Source organism: Anabas testudineus, chromosome 16 (assembly GCF_900324465.2).
Source record: "Anabas testudineus chromosome 16, fAnaTes1.2, whole genome shotgun sequence".
NCBI classification, from domain to species: domain Eukaryota; kingdom Metazoa; phylum Chordata; class Actinopteri; order Anabantiformes; family Anabantidae; genus Anabas; species Anabas testudineus.
The window spans coordinates 13017318-13041742 of NC_046625.1; the positions used below are offsets into that span (position 1 = coordinate 13017318).

At 39.7% G+C, this 24425-nt stretch overlaps 1 protein-coding gene across 3 annotated transcripts in view; it reads left to right on the plus strand.

Annotated features, from left to right (window-relative positions):
- fhod3b (formin homology 2 domain containing 3b) overlaps positions 1–24425 on the plus strand; it is a 73809-nt gene that overhangs the window by 10018 nt on the left and 39366 nt on the right. For all 3 annotated transcript variants that reach the window (XM_026372924.1, XM_026372922.1, XM_026372923.1), the window contains exon 3: positions 2026–2090. In XM_026372924.1, coding sequence (XP_026228709.1) covers positions 2026–2090 — 65 coding nt within the window. The remainder of the gene's footprint in view (positions 1–2025; positions 2091–24425) is intronic.

Below are 24425 nucleotides of genomic sequence, written 5' to 3' on the forward strand. Positions count from 1 at the left end.
TTTACTCTTTTATAAAGCATCTAATTTTGAAGTAAAACACAAACAAGAAGTAATTGTTTTAGGTAATGGTCAAAATCGTTCATTTCATGAGATTATTCAAATGGTAGCTACAGAGTTGTTACAGAAGCACAATGTTTAACATGATGAATCAGATTTAATAGTAGTGTGGCTTAAGTTAATTATACAGTACCACCACTGGAAGAAACCGGAACATTCTGGCACTGAAGAACATAAGACCAAAAGAGAACCAAGGAATTCAGTAGGTATTATATTCCAACATGCTGCCAATTTGTTATTTGGCTGACATTCTTTATAGTTGTGATTATTTCGGTAACTTTGGGCTCCACCCTTCGGAGGCCTGCAGGACTGTCTGTGGGAGTGCCCAATTTTCATGTTTAATTGGTGAGTGGGGTCTGAAAACCTCACTTATATTCAGTGCACGTTTGTTTAATTTGATAATGAGCATGTTGGCCTGTGTTGCCTCAGGTCTTGGTTAAGCACAGGGATACAGTTGCAGTGAAGCAGAGAGAAAGCAGACATTCGTGACAAAATGGCTCTAGTTACCCATTTGCCTCGACAGCATCACAGAGGATTAAGTTCCTGTTTGCCGTCTCATCTCACCAGTGAAGGTCCATGTTGACAGATGTTGCGCCTGTGTCGCCTCTGCTTGTTGCTGGATATTATATTTGATAAACAGTGAGCATATACAGACTTGCATGTCAGCACAGTCCCCCTGTGACTGGTCGGGGCAGGAACGATGTCTGTCTGTCTGAATGTATAAAGGAGTACTGCAGTAATGTTCTTATGTCCGGGTGAGGCAGCTGTAGGATCTGCCTCTCTTGCTGATAGGCCTTTTCTTTCCCTGTCAGACCCATTCCTGCCTGATTGTCACTAAGAGTGACATTCTGCTGTTGGCACTGCACCAGTCTGAACAATCAGGCAGCTTCTGCACAGACGGCATAAAAGCCCATTTGTCAGAGAGCTGCATTAGGAGGGAGGGGGATGTTGCACAACTCTACCTGCTGTGCTCTTGTCTACAGTTGTGTCTGCTGAGTTTGTTTGTATGCTTCTTTACCTAGTCAGGAAGTTAAAGGCACAATCTGTGATCCAAATCTAAGCAAAAAGGTAGCGTCCCCGCCACCAAACTTCAAAACACAAATTCAGTGACTTTTTTCTGTTTAAAGATTTACATTTTCTGTAGTAATGATTCAGCTTGGGACTGCTAGGGGCTGCCAAGTGCTACAGATAAGGTAGAAAAATCAGAAAGTACTAAGAGACGGACTAACAAAGTATTGATTTTAGTGTTTCTGGGATTTATTGACATTAAGAAAAGTCGCTCTTCTTGAAAAGGCAACTTTTACAATAAAGTGCATTCACAATGAAAGAGGGGGATTCTGAGTAGGAAAATATTCTTTGTGTGACTACAGACTACACTGCTTTCAAATTCCCCCTGACAAATCAATAGAATTGGGGTGCATTGTTGTCATCTTTGTTTTGGATTTCCATTCACACATTGTGAGCAGTTGACAGGATGGTGATAGGGTCTTGGCATATCTCCATTAACACAGGGGGTGGAGTTGACCTCAGAGTTGCTCCCATCCTTCATTTTCACATATGGAGACCTTTCTCCTAATCTGTTCTCTGACCTGTTCCCCGTAGTGTTCAAACGGTCGACATTGATGAGTTTGGATAAGACTGAATGGTACAATTTGTTGAAAAGGAATTTAGCTTGAAGATCATTTTGTACTTTTGCGCAGTAGCCATTTAGCCACATTTTCTTGTCAGCACTTGTTTGCCTCTAGCATATTGATGGCTCCTTAGAATCAGAAGATACTGTTACTATATCTTAATATAGCCGTGTGCACTACCCCTATGCACATACACAGCATCGTCTTTTTCACACATACACACACACACACACACACACACACACGATGAATTGAAGTAACCCTAATGATCCTTATGTCCATATAACATTTCTCTTTTTCTTATTATTTCTTTCTTATTTGATTTCTTTTTTCACAGGAGGGGCAAGAAACACAGCATTATTCTTCGAACGCAGCTATCAGTCAGAGTCCATGCCTGCATTGGTAAGTAATAAAATCGCACTATAATAGTTGAGTTGAGCTGTCCATTTGAAAGCAGTTGTACATCTCACATTATGTGTCTTCCTCAGTATATATCACCAGTGAGGTATGAGCTTTAATTACCTCCATTACCAGTGGATTATTTTATTGAAGTCATTGTTGAACTTGCACAGTGGCAGCCATGAGGAATAGCCAAGAATCTTAATTTGAGTGAGAATTACCAGCATTTCAACAGGGCTCTGAAAATAGAACAGACTGAAAACGTTTTATGTTTTTGGAGTTACTGTGTTCTGTCACTTTGTTTTATTGGGCCTCCTGGTGTCTTTGAGTAATGTGAGGGAACTAGCTCAGAGAGCTGAGTGAAAACATATGCAAACACACATGCATGTGGCACGTAGACACACAGATACAATGTACTTGATTAAACTGAAGGTGCTGACTGCTATAGGTTTCGTGTTTTATGCATAATTTTCCTGTGTCTTTCTAAAAAGACACAGTTGATAGGTGTTAACCTGCTGCTACTTAGTTTAATGCATGTATAATTTATGAAATGAACACAAGCCCTTGTAAAGTAATTTTCCAGAGGCTTACAGGGTATTCTAGCAAAGCACTGTGGTTGTCAGTAGCAGAATGTGGCGGCGTATACATTGACACACAAAGACATATGTTACCTCCTCTACAGACTTCAAGTGTAAAAATAAGCTCAAGATCTGCAAAAGCAATAAGAGTGTAAGTTGTCAGATTTGAAAAATTGTTTATTTTTCTCCAATGTTATAGAAGTGAATAAAGGTCCCTGGCATTTTTCATTTGGATAAAGTCACTGTGATCTGAGAAAGGTGGCTGCTGTTTGAACCTGATCAGGCCTAGTTTGCACATGTTGATTGCAAAGAGGATTTCTCTTTGATGCTTGTGATACTATAATTACTGTGTGCAATTGATACAGTTAGCCTATCATATATTATATATGCAGGTTTTTCAAACATTGTTAAATTTCATGTTCGTAATAATGCTGTTGGGTGGTGCTCCTTGATTTTATAACACAGAATAGCCAAAAAAAAAAGTTCCACTCTTTGTCTGAGTTAACAGTTATACTTTTCAATATTTGGCTGAACATTGCTCATACACTATTCTGAACTGGCTTTACCTTATTTTGTCCTCCTGCTGGTGCTTGGCTTGGCTTAGCTTAGTGGAGCCTGGGGAGCAGCAGACAGACTTGCCGCTCTTCTCTAAGTGGATGATGACCCTCTTTCTCTCTAAGTTGACAGCCACCTGTTGCCCTAGTCTTCCTGCTAACTGCCTGCGTGGCTTGTGGATTTATTTCCTCTAGCTGAGGTGGTCACTGTTACTGTAACCTGTCCAGACATTTGAGCCTAATTTCATCTGACAAGAGGGCTTACCTTGTAGCCCCATGAGTACAGAATTACTTGGTGATTTTCCTGCTCCACACAGGAGATAATTTGTTAGTCTTTCAAAGACAAATGGCGTGGTTTTCTTTGTGGGGTGTATTTGCTCCGTATTAAGGCACTGACTATTTTCCTCCTGTCAGTTTTAGTTCATAAGGACAAAAATGCCCCCTTTTTGCCATATTATTATATGATAGTTGTTATGCAATGAAAAAAGCTGCAGACTGATGCAATAAATTGCCTGTGGAGAAAAGCAAGTACAAAATGTACGCATGCACCAAAGTATCTTTAATACTGTGATTTTCTGAAAATCTGGAGCTCTTTTAGAATTGTGCCTTTTGTTTAAATGCATTAAGCTCAAACTGTTCTCATTGTGTTTTTTATGCTTTTGTTTAGTGTAAAAGTGTAAAGTCTCACATTTTAATTGTAAACTTGCTTAAGAGAGGGTGCTAAATTAGCACATCCATTTTGTTAGGACATTTTGTTTGTCCCTCTGCGAACATGAGTAATGAGTTGGTTACAATCATGCACACAATCACTATCATTTAGTGCAGTTTTGTGGGAAATCTATTACATGTATTTCAGGTTCTAATGAAGTATTGCATCACTTTGTTTAGGTTATCTGGTTTTTGGTTTTCTCCATATATACACAACAGGGCTAGCTTTTGGTTTGTCTGTATGTGTGTGTTTGTGTGCCAGTGTGCCACAGCAAGACTTAATCCAGGCTTCCCTAATCATAGTCATTAGCTCTCTCAGACATATGGCTCTGCATGGACAGGGCTGGAAATCCATGCAACACAGTGAGTGGAGAAAGGAATGTGCTCACCCAAAGAGCTAATTGTTCATTTGTATCTCAGGAGGTGTAGTGGCTGTCCAACTATTCTAGGGTCGGCGGTTTGATTCCTGGCTCCTCCAGTCTGCATGTCAAAGTGTCTTTGGGCAATGTACTGCTCCTGGTGGGTCAAACCAGAGCCTTGCTGTCATCTGTGTGTGAGTGTGTGTGTGTGTGTGTGTGTGTGTGTGTGCATGAGGAAATGAGAAGCAACACTGTACAGTGCAGACCTTTCAACTCTTTCTACCAACTCATGTCTGGGGTGCTGATTTGTTGTAATCACACGGTGAGTTAGTTCAGGTGTTCTGTGCAGAGTGAAGCCTCGTTAGCTTCATCTGCTAAATACCCACTAAACTATAGCACAAATGAAGCCATAATGACTAACATAAATATTTAGGGTCTACAGGTGACACATTTGCAGAGAGTGGCTTCCAGTATTTTCTCAAAGGCTAAAATCAGTGCTTTCAGAAATATATGAATTGGAAATTGCACAACAGATACAGTATGTGCCACTGTATGGGGACGCTGTAAAGCCTTTTGCACTTTTGTCTGTATGCGTGGTATAACGTATTAGATGTTGTACATATTAGTCCTTTCATGGAGGAAAAAGAAAACCAAAACAAAAACTTTTGAATGGATGTTTTTATCAGTAGTGGTGACTGTTTGTTTACGTGTGTTTGACCAGCATAACGGCCTGGGATTTAGAAAATAAACTCAGCTGGCCCCCCTCGGCATGTTAGCATTGGCCATAGCCTGTTTATATATTTGGGCCCTCATTGTTGTTGATGGACTAGATGTGGTATTGAGAGCCTGATTAAAGCAGCCTTGTGCTCATTTTTAGCTCATTTTCTGTGCCATTTTGTTTCTAAGGCTGCGTGAGTTGCAGTAATGTGATGGTATGGAGAGTTTGACTATAGAGTGAGCTGCAGCTAAGGCATATCTGAGCCAACTGTACGGCAGTCACACTTAACAGATCAGTGGGTGGTAAAAACGTGTTTTTGCTTTAAGTAGTATTTTTTTTTTTTTTTTACAAATGATAAAGTCATGCTTTGGAAAACTGTGTTGGCATTCCCCTTTAAGAGCAGGTTCATCTGTCAGCACACTGATCCCGGCAAAGGAGTGACAGCTTTAATCAGAGGTGACACATTCTTAGTGGATTATCTGCCTTGTCTTTTACAACCTCTTATAAGTCGGGCTCAAGGCATGATTCATTGTGACCGCTGTTGACTTGTGTGTCTCTTTCGTGCTATAATTTTGTCAAATTTGTAGTTTTGATCTTTAGGTTGACAACTGGAAACTCTGTGGTTGTTCAAATGGAGGACGACAAGCAGTAAATTCTTGTTGATTATCACTGTGCAAACCATGTAGGAAGATGAGTTCTTGGCAGCTAACAACATAGGTAGTTGCATGGAAATATACACTGTTAAGTGTGTTATTTTCTGACTTTGTTGATTTAAAAAAAAAAGTATTATCACATATGTGTTTATATGCGTGTGGCAGCACATTGACTTAGGGCAAGATCACCTCCCAAACGCAGTGGCTTTTCTACACATTATACTAAGCCATATGCACTTCTGTGAGCACACATAAAAATTCTAGTAGTTAACCTGTCTGTTAAAAAAAACAACTTGAAAGGCCTGCTATTATTTTGACAAGAGCCAGGAGAGTTAATTATATCCATTGTAACGTTATACAGTCTGGTGTCTGCATCAGGTGAAATTAATTTTGGGAAATTATTTAAAATCTCATCTATCATCTGTAATTGTCAGAGTATCTAAAGAGAGTTGCACCACACTTGGGAGGCACACTGAAGCATTCAGATTAAATATCTAGTCATGTTTCTGTGTGTCAGAGAGTGCCAAGCAAGCAGGGAATGATTAAAAACATACGTATCACGTGGCACCCATGAGACACAGAGGAAGATCAAATGGCCTGGTCTCTCATCTCTTTGACTTCCCCCCTACACACCCCAAAATTGGATCATGTACTTGGAGTCACCCCAGGAGGCCAACTTAAACAGCACTGTGCCAAAGAGAGAAATAAGCAGAGTCGGTCTTGATATTTGATTCACAGCTGATAGCAAAACTAGATCTGTAGAAGGTGTGATGGTATCACTCCCCTCACACTTTGGCTCACTATATATATATATATATACATAACTTAGGATAATACTTATGCAGAACAAGGTTTCACCATCATGTTACCCTAGTGTCCTCTCAACTTAAACACACAATTTTTGATATTTTGGCAGGGTTATGCCTAATTTTGCAGACATACTGTACAAGGATGTAGACAACTAACATCAATTTGTAGAAAGTCCACTCACATGCTCATGTTCACATGCACACACTCATGCAAAGGCATGCACATATTAAGAAGCCATCTGGTTCCAGTTTTAAGGCCCCTCAGCGCTGCTCCTCACCCGTCCAAAAAGAAGAGAACTGTCTACATTTTCATCCAAGAAGAGAGTTTTTTTTTTTTTTCTTGGTGTGTTTACAGGACAGAGGTAGAACGGTGAGTGTGTGCAGCCTGAGCAGGACATAAAAGTGTTTTCTAATGGGCAACTGTGGCTTTTTATAGCCTCATTGATGCTGTAAATAATGTTGCACTGTCCCCTTTTATTCTGCCAGGAAAAGAAACTCTAATCAGAAAATTAAATACATTTTATGGTCAGCTCATAACAAAATATAATTTTTCTAAGTGGCACATTGTGACATATGAGTTGAACATCTAAGAGTGGATACCATGTGAACCAGAACTCTTGGTGGTTTACCACTGCTGTGAGACTATGCTAGTCTCTTGTTGTAGTGGACAGGTGTGTAATCTCCACAGCCACAGACTTTAAACAGCCGTCTTCTAGCAGGAAGGAAAATTTGGAAGGACTCTATGTTTATTTTTGCTCAAACCAACATTTATTTGAAGTCTACAAAGCATTGTTTATTGTATATTTACACAGGGTCTATGATGGTTTAGAGCTGTGGTTTGAGGTGCCTATGCATAGCTAGTGTTTGCCCTCTCTCTGTGTCTTTGATGGACAGTGGATGAGGACGAAAGACATGCATGAAGTTGTTTCTTTATCTGAATGCAAGTAAAACAATTGATGCTTCTGATTGCTTCGATTGATGACTTAGAGATGACTTAGATGATTGATCAGTTGTCAAAAAGCAAAAGTATTTTCCTTTCACTGAAAAATGAAACATTTTCTTCATACATGGAATTAATTTAGGTTGGTGTCCAACTACTAAAATGTGTGGAAAAATATAAATGTGTTGTGTTTTCTTGCCTTTTTAAGCATGTTATGTACTTTTATGTCTTCAATATGTCTACATCTCTATCTAGCTAAAATTCAGAAGAATTCTTTCTTTGTCATATTTGAGTTTTGGAGTCTTGTTAAAAAATAGCTTGGAGGTGTGGACTAGAGTGAATTTGACTGAGAGAAAACAACCAAACTTCTTGAGTTTGCTTCCGCACAAAAAGAATGTGCCCATGTTAACCATAACAACCAAAACAATTTCCCTCTAGGATTAATAAAGTTTTTTGAATCTTGAATCTCGTCAAAAGGAACTTTCTGAGGCTCTACAATCAAGAATTGGTTATGAATGATTTACATAAAGCTGGATTTATGTACAAAGTAGTTACAAAGTGATGTCAAAGACTTCACCAGTCTACAGTTAGGCAAACAATCAACAAAGGGAGACACTTTGGGACCATGGATACTCTAACAAGAAGTGGGTGGCTAGTCAAAATAATTCCACGAGCACAACAAACACTTACAGTATTAATGACGTAAAAAAGCAACCCTGAGAGACAGCCAAAGATTTGAAGGCATCATTGGAACTGGTTAACATCTGTGTTCATGAGTCTACAGAAGGTAAAACACTGAACAAGCAGGGTGTCTATGGCAGGACACCACGAAAGAGCTGCTTCTTACTAAAAAGAACATTTCTGCACGCCTGAAGTTTGCCAAAGAGCACGCTGTCACTCCACAGTCGGTTAAAATGTTTTGTGGACTGACGAAACTAAGATCGAACTCATAAAGTATGGTGGAGGAAACATCATGATTTGGGCCTGTTATTAATTCCAGGGGTTCACATACTTTTTTCCACTAGCACTATAAGGATTTTATGGTTGTTCTCAGTAAAGACATGAAAGATCTAAATTATTTGTGTTATTATTTTAGACACAGACTATTTTTTTAGTACTCTTGACTTAATTAATGCAGAAAAGCACAATATTTCACAAAAAGTTCATATAGTATTTCTTGCTACTGTATACGGGCAGGAAGAATTTGAGTACAAGTATTGACTGGAAAAAACACTGACCTTTACCTCAGTAACCCACTAGCCTTCATTCAAATCCTAGTGTGGCATGGAATTCCATCTCACATCGTTCCTCACGTCATGCTGGCTTCTTTTCTTTTCTTCAGCTTTGATGTCAATGTCTATTTAAAGAAACGTCTCTTTCCCTCTCAGCATCTATCAAGGGAATATGAAATGTTTAAGAGAACCAAAACCTTTCATATTTTCTCTGTTTGTCGTTACAGTAACTGTCACTCATCCAGTGCTCTGTCTTGTTATTTCTTCTCTCACCTTGGATCAAGTAGTGTTGCTACAGCTGGCTAGTTTTGAATCCTTTGCCATCGCTTTTGTGCTTTAAAGGAGACTTTATCGGATTTTTGTCGCCATCATTTGCAGAGATTGATTTAGTCTTTAGTCTGACATCAGCTGGAAAAATAAAGATTGACATGACCTGTTTAGGCCTGAATTTAGAGGAATGTGACAGTAGGTTTTGGACAGCTCGATATTTGCATAGTAACGGAACCTGCAGTCAAAATGTCACTTGTGAAAATAGTGTTGATTTCTTTTCCCTTCATGGTATAGAGAGGTTGGCACAACTGTGGTAGAAAATTTTCAGTGCTACACATTTAAAATTTCTGCACAACAACTCATCTTGCATGAGCAAAAGTCTTAGCCACAGTATATAGCTCTCATGCTCTCCATTGCATCCTCCTGTTTTCCACCTTATTGTGCCGCCTTGTCGTCTTCCTTCCTTTCCTCCCTCCTAGACTGTGGGCACATATGATCATGCAATCAGAGGAGCTTTGCAAATTTTAACTGATATACAGAACCCATTTCATAGATTAACTGTGTCATTTTTTATCTCTCCATGACTCCTCACAGTGCTGTAGCTCTGGAACACCTGTGGCTTCCCATGTTTGACATTGTATTGTGGTAACTGGCTGTGAGCCAACAGAAACTTCAGGCATATTCATTGTGACCCATTTGGCAAAGGTAGAGAGTTTGTGGCTTTTTGTGGTGACGTCGTAATGATTTGAGAGTCGCCCACTTGTGTTCTGGTTCACAACACTGTAAGCACACAGAGGGGAGAGGATACACAGCTGTGCAATGATTCTGGATGTTGCAGACCATATTGTGATCCATTGTAAATATTAGCTAGGCCGTCAGGTATCTGTTTCTCTTTATCAGCTTTAAACATGTTCAAGGCCAAGGAACAACTACAGTTGTTACTTTTAAAGCTGATGTAAGCTCAAATGCTGGCCAGGAGGTGGATAAGTAATATTTATTTTGTAGGGCCCTTAATGAAATATAATATCCTTTTCACAACAAGTCATTTTCTGTTCAGTTTGCTTTAAACATCGAGTGAATGAAGAAAAAAGTTATGACAAATATTTTAAGAATAACAAAGGAGGATGTTGTCTACAGTGTTCCAATTAAAGCACATGTTCATCAAACTTCAGGTACATTTTAAGCACTCAAAATGACAAAAGTAGCTGCAGCGTTCTCACTTGGACTGCAACAGAAACTATAATACTTCATCCTCTCACCTCCATTCCAGACATTGTTGTTTCATTGTAGAGCCTAGTTGAAATAAAGAGCTCAAGCACCAGGAGAATCTCCTCTCGCAGTTTACACATAGCTCTGAAGGGGGGACACTCAGAATGGCCTTAGCAGGAGAAGATTGGACAGCCATTGTTACATTTTTCAAAGCAGAAGGACAGAGAAAGTCTTGTGTGAATTTCAGTCAAAAGCCTACTTAATCGTTTCAGGCATGCTGGGCAGTTGGGATGGCTCCATCTGAACTGCAGGTTACAAGAGGATTCAGAGTGTCCGCCTGCAATGCATGTCGCACATGGATGGTTGTCAAGTGCCTTACAAATGCAGAACACTCATGCGAAGCGTCTGAACATGCACATCAAAGAACCTTTTGTTACTGATATCACCAGTGGAACTGGAGAATGTCCTTAAAATCAACAATAAATTGTCAAATTTTGTAGAAAAAAAAGAATTCTGTGCTAATTAAATTTGAACAAACAGCTTACCCAATTGTGCTTTGTGGTAAGAGAAAAAGAAACATTGTCTGCTTTTACTTAATCTGCCTTATTAAAAAAAGGAGTGAAAATCTCCATTGGTATAAGCCATAAGTGAAGTTTTGAGGAAAGTGAGCTATGTTTACACCATTGTTGTGGGTAAAACTGTGTAAAGTTAAGTCTCATCTTTCAGTGAAAATGTCAGACGTTGTTGTGAACCATTCAGATCTATTCATATGTGTTGTATGGTGGTTTTCTTAGTGGTCACTTAAGGATCATTGAACACACAAAGCTCTAAAATGTTTTGCTTAGACCTCTTGTTTATAAGATAAAAGCTTGTACATCAGCCTTTAATCTCTATGTTTGGAAATGTGAAAAATGTTTGAATCTCTCCCAGTGTCTGGACCTCAGAATTCAATGACATCAGCGGCTGTACTCTCTGCTATGATGAATGCCTTTTGTATTAGCGAGGTTCAACACAAAGCTAAGAGAGGCCAAATAGGGTTTCATTCAAATTTGCTGTTCCCAGACACATACAGGGGATGGACACAATATACAAACATCTGCTCGTAAAACAAAACCAACTGCATTATCCCCTTTTGCATTATGTTATTTTCCTTTTCTTTTTCCACTTTGGGAGTAAATGGGACTACACACCAGTGCAAAGCAACCACATACTAAAGCCTCATCCTACAACGTAATAAAATATAGCAATAAAATGTAGGAAGGAAACGGCATATTAAAAATACTTCCGAGGTGGTAAGTGCAGAATTATTTCACTGACGTGATTGCATATGGTATTTAGTACAATTTTAATATAGTTTGGGTACTTCATACAAACACTGCTATATGTGCTCATTTTAAGTGTCGTCACTAACCACATTTTAGCTTATTTTTTATTATTATTATTATTATTTATTTTTATTTTAGCTAACATATTAACAACATATTAACTTTCTACTCCTGCTGCTGAGAACCACCCACAGCAACAAGAACAAGCAACAAGCTTCAACAAGCAGTATGATATCTCCTGTGTTTTCTGCTCTTGAAAAATTAAACCACTAGGTTTAGTATTTGAGCAGAAACTGAAGTTTGGAGTTACTGTAGTTCAGCTAGCACAGTGGATGAAAATGGTTTAATCTGTGCGAAATGGCTAACATTACAACAGTTAACAAGCAATGGATTTACACAGTTGAAGACCTACTTTTTACATTTATTGCACTTAAGGCAGCGACACACCAAGCTCACATCAAATACCTAGATGCAACTGAGACAGGCTGACGCGTCACCTCATGTTGCCTTTGTCTGGACCAAAAAGTGGCACTAGGACATAACCCTCTATACCAGCAGGTGGCACTTGCGTGCATTTATCATTCAAAAAGGGAAAGCCGAGGAAGACATCGTACCGAAGATATATACAAACTGTAAACAAAGCAGCACTCGGCATCATTTGATTGCTATTTTCACACTGCTCTTGCTCACCACAAATGGTTTATAGCCACTTCTGATTAAGTACATGTCTGGTAGGAAGTTGTAAAAGGCACTAGAGTGAAGAGTCCTTTCCTCTTCTTGGGCAGTGATATGTTAGGCTGTGCAGCCGGTCGGAGTGCTCTCTCCCACTGATCGGTCTGCTGCTGATTCATCTGAATCATCTGAAAACTTGCAGATGGGAGTCCCACTAGAGCCAATTAGCCAGAAAGACACTCATTGACAGCACGATGGCCCATCACCAACTTGATGTGTTCCAGCCCTTAGACCACCAACCATAGCACAAAGTGTGGCTACGCCCAAAATGTTACCATGGTTCCATGCAAAATGGTGCCTGTTTAGTAGCTGCATCAGTAAGTACAGCATAATAGTCATCCAGCCCAGAGTACAGGTAACGTTATCTAAAAGTTGAGTCATGGCAACTGGATTTCTTCCTTGTTAAGTCAGCACATTTCACTACTTAAGAAGCTGCTTGGATGAGTTGTGAAATGTTGCCACAAGATGACCTCTACCAGTTGTTTACATACTCTTCTATTTTGTCATTCTGTCTGGAATAAATGTACCAATATACATCACAATTCAATGTAAAGTTGTATATTCTCTCTACACTTATAGACATAATTACATAGTGTCAAGCTTTTTCCCTTCTTCACACTGATCTGTAAAAATAGACTTGCGTCATGTGACCCACACCTACCAACATTCAGCTGTTGCCGACTGGAGGAACTTCCAGACTGCCTAAACTGAGACTAAAGGACACCGCCTTCCCTGCCATGTGCTGCCATCTGAGATCTTTGTGTCTCAGAATTTAGAGCAAGTGTTTAAAACCAACCAGCAAACCTGCCATGTGTTTCTGCTGAGACCTGTCCTGAGACTGATGCTATTATTTGATTTTACTGGAACAAATACAAACCTGAAATAGAATAGTGAGAGCTAGATTGAAATACATTTTTTAGATCTAAATGTTGTCATCAGAGTGACATTTAATACCTAGACAGTATGTAAACATTGGTCTAATTTAGACACTGTTTCTATACTAGCTAAAGAAACACAGGTGTTCATTATGTACAGCCATTTGGTTTCATAGCAGAGTCAGTTTTTTCTGCTGGTTTATTTGCATTATGAACACAAGGCTCTGGTCAGGATCTGTCTTACATGACTGACATTGTTCAGTTTCCTTCACAAGAAGGGTAGATCCTTTGTTTCTGACAGCAGAGAGCCAGGGTCAACTGGGGCTAACCCTGTCTAACCCTCTGGGCCACCTGGAGACCTCCACTCCACTGCTCACCAGGAATATCCCACACCCTACACATGACCTGCACACATATTGAGGGTCATAGAAGTCATTTCTGTCTTTCTCTCTCATATAGACACACTCCTTCTTCTCCCTTCTCTCTGCCTTTGATGCCTGTGATCCTGTAAACGCTGTAGGATGAAAAGGCTGGTTTGGCACAGGCCTGTGCGACCTCTATAGCTTTGTCTATGGGAGCTGGCTGCACTCCTCTTTGTTTGGGCTGATGCTTGAGGGAATGTGTCGCCCCTGAGGTCAGCTTGCGGGGGTGGGCTCACTGACTGGAGACCACGTCTTGTCACCATGCAGTGATTTATGGAGGAGAGACACAATCCTAGCTCCTGTAAACTATATTGAATACTGAAGCCATAACATCATTGCAGTCCTCTGCTTTCCTTTGTGGCATTTAATAGGACAGAGCAGGAAAGAAAGTATTTTAAAGAGATTCTTTGGCATGAGTTGTGTTAACTTATTTCCAAGACATTACCATTTGGACATTCTGTAGATACCTGCTCCACTCAGTGAGATTCTGTAATGGTATCGTTTGGCAGCCTTTTTTCTTTCATTGGCACAAAAAGAAAGAGGTTAAGTGGAATTTAGTCTCACGTATTTCTTCCTGTGGAAAGTTGGAATGGGAGGATGGGAGAAATTATTTTTCATTCCCAGTCTGGGACATTTCACATATGTCAGTTTTTTTATGGCTTAATTTTGCATTAATCTGCTGCCCCATATTTTTGCGTTAAACCGCGTTTTGTGCCCCCTGTTTCTAAATTGAGAAAGATGGTTTTTAGAGGGAGAGAGAAAGACATGGAAGAATGTTCCCCTACTAAGACGTCATGTGGTGTATGACTGTGCACACAGACAGACTGGGCTTTCCAGGCTCTCTCAGAATGACAAGGCTTTCCTGGAAATCTCAATTTACCTCTGAATAATAGAAAAGGGACATTATATCACAGACATCTATATAAAACAAGGAGTTAATTTGGAACAGAAGCTTCTAGTTAAGAGTCAAGGTAAAATGGATGAAAATGAAATGCACTTAAATTTGTTTGCATGGTATCGTATGTGACAGTTATCCTTTACTTGAAAGTTGACAGTGAAAGAATTGAGTCTAGGAATCAAGGGCAGAAAGAGAGGTGCATGACATGCAGCAGAGGTCACCCAGCCAGGAGTCGAACCTTGGAATGCACATGTGGTATGCACCCTGACAATTTGGCCAACAAATGCCTTACCTTGTTTGTATTTGATGACATCATTATTATTCTCCACATTTGGTATCATGTTATCAAGCCAGCTGGACATCCTGCATCTGGTTTTAGTGCCTTTAAAGTCTCTATTGGTCCATTTTGCTACTTTATATTAACTCATTAAAGGCCTTGAAAGCATATCACATAGTGGAGTGCTATGGATCCTGAAAGATGTTTTGAGCCAGCTTTTTTTGGTCTGTTCCACATCAGGCAGGCTGCCTCAGCAGGGCCTCAGACTGCCCGTGAGTGGAAATCTTTGGCCCGTGTTATCTTTGGAAAGTGTCGAGTCCACAGAAACCCAGGAGCAAGGGGTCCAGTGTCAGCTAGACATTGCAGGCTCACAATTACTAAGGAAAGATGTAGACATTGTGCTGCACCAGGATGAGCCGAACAAAAGCAGTAGAAAATAGCACTACAGTTGTGCAATATGAAGGGATTATCCATATTGTTACCTAGTTATGTGAGGTCTGAGGAAAACCGAACACAAAAACAAAGGCCTAGGCTATGTTTAAGATGAGAGGACATGATGAGCACTTTCTGACACTGAGAGCTGCATGTTTCAATATGGTGCTCCAAGATTGGAAGTTGCTTTTAGCTGACACAGCTAGCGTTTTTTTTGTCATAGAATAGCTGAGGGAATGTGGGACAAAGAGCTCCATATGTGTAGTAGACTTCAGTGTAACCCAAGTCCTGTAGTGAGGAGGGCCTCATCCACTTAATGCAGGAATCCATCTCATTCTGTCTGTCTATATTGCTGTGATTTTTTTTTCTCCTTCATAATGACCCCCAAGAGCCAGCAGGAGATTGGATGGCTTCCTATACATTGTGCATGTTGTGGTGAGGCATGACAAATTAGCACCCTGCAGAAATGCCGAATTTCTATGGATGTTTGTCTCATCAAAACAGCATGGCCATTTCCTGACTTGGCAAACAGAAGGTTCTGGTATAATGGAACATTTATAGGCCTTTCAGGCAGGGACGGTTTCTCATCAGATCTACAGCTCTCTTTTGATGCACGAGTTTATTTAGTAATTTTTATACAATTTCATACTTTCTGAACATAGCTAGCTGTGCATCCCATTTGGAACCAGATGAAAGTATTTTACATGATTAAGTAAACTAAACTACACTGTCTAATATGCTGAATTCTGTGTTTATTCTGAAGTGACTGGTATCATTTCCTACCCCAGGCACTACATACCTGAATATTTCATTGCGGTCTCATAATTTCATCATTTATCAGTATTATTATATCTTGCCTTACCATAAATTGCAGTGCTAAATATGAACCCTGGTACTCATCTGTACACAAATATAGCATACCAACATTTAATGTTATATTCAATTACATATTAAATGTCTCTATGTCTTTTTGTAGCACTGACCTTTAATAGATCAGGGTTTCCCCCTTTTTTTTAGAGGAATAATTTGAAATGCTAGATGCAGGCAACTAAGTGACTATTATTCTTATCATCACCAGACCAAGCACTCGGTGTCACTTGATCTTCTTACATGACCAAAATATCACATCAGCTGTGCTCATAATACAGTAGATATTCTGAGTTAGATAAAGAGTGGCAATGAAAGAGTGACCTGAATGTTAACAGAGGGCCTTTGTCATTTGTTTTTGCCTTGTGGAGAAGAGAAGAAGGGTTGAGCATCAGCAGTGGAAATTTTTGTTAGGAGAGTCCACCACCTGCTATGATTTTACATGTGCTTGTGTTTATTATAATTATAACCCTCCCTGATATTACTGTTCAGCTGGGAGTGTGCAACGATGCTAAATTATTTTTTGATCTAACCCATCTACAGTATATTCTGGGCGTAGACAGGTCTCACTTTCCTCTCACGTACATGCAGCATGTCCTGGTTGTATCAGCTCTCTCTAACTGACTAGTTTAGAAGCATGCTATGTTTGGTGCGCACTTTAACCAGTAATAGGTTAGAGATATTAAGGCTTAATACGGGTGTGGGAAGGGTGATACCATTAAATAAATTCATGACTGCATGACTGATTACAGAATGTCTACCGTTAACAAGAGTTGGATTTCGTATTACCACTTAAAGTGAAAACTCAAACCTTTCTGTCCTTTACAGTGTTATATAACATAGCATGTGTCTCCACTCTTACCTTTGCCAAGGTGTAGCACAAAGTTGCTTACACTGCTATTCATGCCGAGAGTGAGGTAGTGTTTTCTCAGAGCTTGGATGGGATGCACTACAGTATTCCACTACCCATTACATTTGTGACACGAGGGGAAATCAGGTTGATGGCTTTACAGAATGTGCAAGGAATTTTGGTCATGCTCAGTAAAGCTTAGAAAAAGAAGGGCGCAGGGAAAAGCAGTGCCTTTTAATTTAGCAGAATGTCTACATATGGCAAATGTGTGTTTGTGTGCAATTTTTACTTTGATTGCTTTAAATCTTTCCAACTTCTCTTAAAAGCTCTGGTTTGATTTCACTTATTAATTCTATTCAAGGAGTCTGTCCAGAGGTTTGTGGCTATTTGGTTAAAAAGGGGAGCACAGCACATGTTTCTCTGTACATGTGAATGTTTGTTTTCTGCAATGATATTCTCAAAATAAATCTAGTAACATCACGGAAGAAGGTTAATGCGTCAGTTCTCCAAGGAATGCTGTATTGTATTTACTGAAAGTATTGAGCTATGTACATGTAGGGATTTCACCGTGAAGGTGTTGGAATTCTCCCCCGGTGTTCTTGAAATTGCTCTCAAATTTGTTTAGGTGTGTGTGTATGGGGGCTTCACCATCTCTACACATACTTGGGGAACAATGCATCAAAAGGTGCACCTGGTCCTGTAAAAATGCTTCATTATTGTTGGCAGTTACACTACGGTGCAGAGTGAACATCAGTCCTATCTCCTGCCATGAGATGGCTACACATCCACCATGCTGGTGTGCATATAACAAAAACGGTGAACATAACTTATCACACCATATTACTTTTTCCAGTTTCCTGGTATGGGATCTAACTAGAGTTAACCTTAGATGGAGGCCTGGTTGTTGCCAGAGCTCTTGCTGACTCACACTGGCAATTAGCATTCAACACATGACTACCCTTTGTAGCTACCTTTATAACTGTAATTTAGTTACCTCAAATGTACCATCCTTTCTGTGTGGTGACTCCAGGTTTGTGTGCCCACATCATCACCTTGACAACTACAAAAACACAAGGTAAAAGTGAGCTTGTCATCACCCAAGAATGATCCAGTACAGCTCAGGGCTAGTCAGTCACAAATATGTCTCCTTAACTTGACCTCTGTTGCAGCAGTGAGAAATTCCCCTTCTAAATCTAGTCTGTGCAGTTTTGTTTTGTGACGGACAGATGTGGATGTGAACAAATGAACAGATGGAAAGTCACCCCCCCACCCCCGGTGTCCCTGTATTTCACTCTAGAGACAAAACAATGCAACAACACCGCATTAAAATATGGGTCAGCAGAATCAGATGATTGTGTCCCATGGCTCACAGCATTATAAGAAACATTTATCTTGCTTGAGCCGTATGAACTGATACAGCTGTTTGGAAAAGTTAATGGTGTCTTGAGGGGAGATGATGAGACACAGATTCCACACCCAGCATTGCTACTTAACAGTCAGATTTCATTTTCCCTGAAACACTTAAACTCAATCGAATTAGGCCAATGTAAGTGACTGATTATCTGTTGTCAAGAGATAACAATTTGAAAAGCAAACAAATAACTTCTCGCAAGTGGCAGACATATCCTCAGCTTTGTAGCAAAGAACAGTGTGGTACACAGACTGGTTTTGGCAACCAGTACAGCCTGCAACAATGGTATTCACACAAAGTGAATTCACATGTCCGTTTGCTTAGCTCCCTGGGAGTTTATTACTGTTATTTGGGGTTTTGAACATGTCAGTAAGATGTAATGAATATGATGTTTGTATTTTTTTTACTTATTTTATTGTTTGTTTGTTATACTGTTGTGGTCACAAATTGCTGGGGTGGACATATTTGGTTTGTTTCCATGCACTGATGAATACACAAGGCTGAGAGTTTCTCTTGATCTCTGTCGTATGTTCTTTCAAAAAGTATAATCTTGTCAAACCAATATATATCTTTGTTCTTTAACTATTATGTTCACATTTCCCCTGTCATTGTGTAATTTTGTGGTGTTTTGCTGTACTGGGCAGTCACATCAATGTGACAGAACAGACAAATTTACAGGACTTCTTAACTTTCGGTGTTCCTGTTTTTGATAATGGTGACAGGATGTCTTTCAATTAGTTGTTTTTAGCTTTTTTTGTAGGCAGTACAGTTGCTCTTTTTGCATTTTAACATTAACAATATTCACATAAAAGGATTATTAGTAACTTCTTCAAAACGAGAACATGGCATCAGCTGACTGGTGCTTTTCTCTGTCTTGTCTGTGTTCTCCTTTTGTTCATGTGGGTTTCCTCCGGGAACTAATAGGTCAGATGAGTGGGAAACTCTAAACTACTCACTGGTTTGAATGTACAGTAGGTGTGGCTGTGTTTGTCCGCCTGTGTCCAGTGTTCCCTAGCTGCTAAACTACCCCCTACCTTAAGCAAGCTCTAGAAAAAATGAATGGACTCTTTTTTTATAAATCATTCTGAACTCTGTGATCTATGTTTTGAGATAAGATCTCACTTGTCGTTATTGTAGCAACTATACAGTAAATGTAAGGTTTCTAGATGTACCCTTTTGCATCACTAAATAACGTGGAAAGAGGCAGGTAAATGACGAGTTTAAGGTCCAGAAATCAGACACTTACCTGTATCAGCCCTGTTTTTTACAGTTTGGATGAACAGTGGAGGTCTGACCTCACTGTCAAACAGACTGATTTGGACCACCTCATACTCCAGTGAGCACTTCCAGCCTCTTCTGTCAACACCACTCTGACCACAGTTCATTCAATCAAATGTTTCCATGGTTAAATCTTATCTGCTTTGCTCTACTCGAATAGAGATTTTCTGTTATTATTAAACAGCGACGCACACAACATTTGTTGTTCTGCTATTTGTTGCATATTTTTGCAGTTATGATACATAAATATGGAAGAAGACTAAAGAGCTAACACAGATCTGTTAAAACAAAAATCTTACCATAGATCTACTAATTACAGTTGAGGGTTTGTTGGCTGGTGTGACAGAGTGGGCCACAGTGGCTCAGTGAGCCAGGCCCGCAACTGTCACACACATGCAGACTTCACTTTTCTCCTCCTTGTTCCCCACTGATGTGGCTCAGTAAGCCCAGAGACAAATTGGCCTAGACATGGAAGACATTAAGACCAGCTAAAAACAACATGCTAAGTACATGCTCGCTCTCCCACAATGCAAACACAAAGTGTGCACTCTGCTGCAATTATACACATTTTGACATGGACGGCAGGGGAGACAGTTTTCTTTATAATCGTGTAAATGCTTGTTTCAGGGAAAGTTTAAGATGTGGCTTCAAGTAGCTGTGTTAACATCAGGATGAAAGGGCAAATGAAAACGAATTACTGAGGTCAAGGGTTAACCATGGAGATATGGTAGGGTATTAAATGCACAGTGTCTTAGAAATATAGTTTTAATACATACGTAGTCTGCAAAATTCCCATTGATTGTCTTTAAAATCTAGGAAGGATAAGTATGTCCCTTACGTAAGAAAGTATGCGCTGGCCCTTCTAGACCCCCTCTAGTTTAAGATCAGATTTTAGGTCTGTAGCCTGTGTAAATAGGAATGTTCTTAACACCTGAATCGTGTCTGAATCAGAGAGAGCAGCCTACTGACGTGATGTTGTATTTATATGGCTACAGAACACAGTTTGCCAGTATTAGATTGTCTGGTTTATGTTCATCAAACCAAAAAGTGAAATTATGCAACTACAATCCTGAGGGGCTCTGGATAACATTTGGTGAACATTCTTGTGAGAAAAATAAGCCTAGCCTCGCTTCATCTTGACCTGTTTTTTTTTTTTATGTGCTCTGATTTTCAATAACATTCTCAGATGAACAGGAATCAAAGAGTTTTTCTTCTCCTGCAAAATGACTTTGTGCTGAACAAAACAGAAGGAAAAACCTAGATAGTCAACATGACCAACAAAGGGCAGACAAAAAAAGACCTGGTGCTTGCTGGAGAAATCAAAACAAAGTCTCTGCAGCCCTGCATGCCTACACTGTTTGATTACAAAATCATTTCTTGGACGTGCAGCACAAACACTAGAGCATGGACAACATTGTTGCTTGCTACCAATAATGTCATCCAATTAAAACACTATCTTATAATTTATAACTATGTACAGCAGACAATGAATAAAATATTTGAGACTAAAGTGTATTCTGTTCCAGCTGTCACACATCCTCCAGTGATAGAAAGATAGGAAAGCAATAATAAGAAAAGAAAAAGTCACATTTTCCCACGTCGTGATCAAACATATCAACAACAGTTCAATTGAAGCAGACTAAATGAAATAGTACAGCCATTAGCCGGCCATTGTAAACAAACATGTCTGTTTCCCCCTCTGGATGCTGTTATGCACGTTCCAGTGTTTGTTTTAGTCATTGAGTAAAATGTGTTCTTTCTTCCTCTTCATACTTCAATAGTATGCAAATCATTGCATTAGTTCACAGGCCACCATTGTACTCATTCCAAACACAGCTTGTGTTTGTAAGTCTGTAATTCTGTGGTATATTCTGCTCTGCTCTGCTTATCTAACCTCCACTCTTTCTAATCATGTAATATTTAGAATATATAGAGGTTATGTTGTCCACTGGTTAAGTCCTGTGGCTTTACAGAAAGTTTAAAGGCCACTTTGAGGCCTTTATGGAATCCAGCTGCCCTGGGCCAACATTTCCAAATTTCAACATTTATCTGAACCAGATCAGAGCCAGACAGAGTCCAGTCAGTCACCAACTGCTGCCTCAAGAATGGCGCGAAACCTTTTTCGAATACATGTGCTCATTAAACGCCTGGATCATAAAGTAGTTCCTGTTCCAGTTCCAGTTCCTGTTCAATATGGGTGAAACCTATTTTCAGACTTATGTTTCTCATAGGAGGCCAGCAAAATACATGATATATATATAGTATAATATGCAATATGCAATACAAAGACAGGTTTTTTAGCGCTCTAATACAGTCATTTGTGGTTCAACTTTAGTACATGTCACTTTATAAACCCCATATTCAGAACACTTGGAACAATTCACATGAATCTTTATTTATCTAACAAAACTTTCAACTTGTGTTTGGTAAATAGAAGTAAATTAAATAGAGTTTAGTGACCCCTCCAACACATTCATCACAAAAGCAGTGTAAAGAGAAAGATGCAGTGTATTAATGAGAGCACCTTTTTTGTCAAGTTCTTACTGTCTCCTGCAGAAGTGCTCAGGATCTTTAATGCTGTGATTGAGCCTAACCACTACCAGGTGTGCATGAAAAGGTTTTGGTGAAACTGGCACAGGGTCAAAACATGCTGGGAATAGGAGGGGTGCAAGAGGTGAGTACCAGAGGAATGGAGTCTCTCAATGTGAAAACATCAAACGCCCTGAATGTGGTACCAGAGTGTTAGGCTAAGGTGTCTGAACTTGTTATGGTGTGATCGTGCAGGGCAATTGCATGTTGAAATCGTGTCGGAGCCAGAAAGCCCCTCATCCAAACTCACTATTATTGCATTTTTTTCTTTGCGGTTTTTAGATGGCGCAGGGTGGATGAACAGGCCTATATGTGGGTAGTGTGAAGTCATAAATTGTATTTTTCAGAATTGGCTCTTATCTGGCTGAGTTTTATGGGCCCATCAACATGAAAGGCAAATGAGGTGAGTTCGAAGATTTACAATCCATCGTAATTCCTGTACAAGCTCACTGGAGAAAAAAAATTCTATCTTTCAATTCTGAAATTATCTGTTTTGAAAGGCATTGGGGCTTTAACCTGTGGTACACCCACAGCCTCACGCAAATTACACTGCCAAGGTGTCTGCGTGAGTAATCCTGGGCCGTGTATTCAAGTATAAACTGGGTAACCAGCAGTACATGTACAGTACAGTACAGTACAGTAACTCAGTATGTCAAACAGTCAAACTTGCACCTATTGGCAGCAACACTCTTGATTTTGGTTCCGCAAGAGAGACACAGAAAGCTTTATTGCCAAAGTTAATATAAGTAAAAGCAATTATCTTTAAGCAAAATAGAAATTCCTACAAATTACAGCTCTTCAAATATTATGTTTCAGTGGTATTAAGAGAAATAAGGGTCAGACATACAGTACATTCAAAATGCAGCCTATAAATCAATTATACTATGTACTGTAATTTTTTTATTTGCCTATGTAAGTAAGCCATTATTAGCTTTTACAAAATTTCAGGGGAAGAGGGTGAAATGCTGTGTTATCACGATCTACTGTGCATTACAGTAGTTATTGGTTATCTCAATCACGCAAGAGCCTTTTTTCATGTTTCTCCATATTTGTAGCTGCAACCATGCGTGAAGTAGACCCCCTGCTGTGTGGAAAGGTCCTCTCTCTCTCTCTCTCTCTCTCTCTCTCTCTCTCTCTCTCTCTCTCTCTCTCTCTCTTTTTTCCACTGCCTTTATTACACTGGCCTCCTGTCTTATTGAAGTAGTTAAACCTGTTAACTCATGCACAGCAGTGCTTGGGAAGCAATGCCACACAGAGACCTCTAAAGGGTTAGGATTGTAAAGACACCCACTCTGCACAGATCAAACATGATTCAATTTATCACTAACTTATAGCTGCTTTACGAATTCGAACAAATCCAAGTGACCATTTCTTTTGAGCTCTTCATCAGTGCATTTGAAAACACATGCAGACTCACACACTTATTGTACACTAGTAAGAGCCCAGCACAGCGGCGACTTGGCGCCATTGGATAAGATACAGTAAGGTGTATATCAAAGTCTATCAGCAATGTGAGCAAGGATGTTCTTGCTATTAGTGTTGGAATCTGATCTACAGTAATGCATCATTAGATAGAAAATGAAAGAGAGTAGCCAAGCTAGACTACTCTTTCTGTGTCTTGTCATGTTTGACAGTGTCAGATTACTACACTTAGCAGTAGATTAATTTAATCTGGAATTAGTCCTCGAATCACTCTCCCACCTACTAGAGTAACAAGAGTTGCCATATATCCAGCCCATCCGCTTTCTTACAAAATAAATGGTATAGAGGCTCTCTTATCCCATGGCATGTGGTTCCTCCCTAAATAATGTGAGTGCTGGACTGTGCACACAACCTATTATCCTCATACCACAAATATCTTTTCCTTACTTTAAGGCATGTTTTGTAGACATCATTTTGTTGACGTTTTTATAGTATTGGTCGATAATCTTTGCCACATCTCTTCCTTTTTTTTTTTTTCCATCGCACACTCTGATATGGTGGCTGGCCTTGGCTAAATAAAGTACGAGAACACTTTACATTCTTTCTTGCCAAAAGACGGCTGATCCTCTGTAGTGCTGCAAGCCAGAACGCCTTTTTATCCTATCAGCAACTGAGGCTGCTTTAGGTGTGCCAGCCAGTCCCTCCCCACCTTGACACTGTCATGCTACAGGGATGCATGACTGACTCCTAATGGTGTTTTGCAAAAATCTCTTAGTGTGATTTTATAGTGCTAGGGCATGTTTGCTGGAAGCCAGGTATGTCTCTCTTTAAAGTGGACAGCAGTTGCTGGTAAAGCAGACCCTCTCCTATCTCACTTTTCATTGAGGCAGTAACTTTTCCCTTTGTTTTGTATAGGGGCCTGTTCAATTT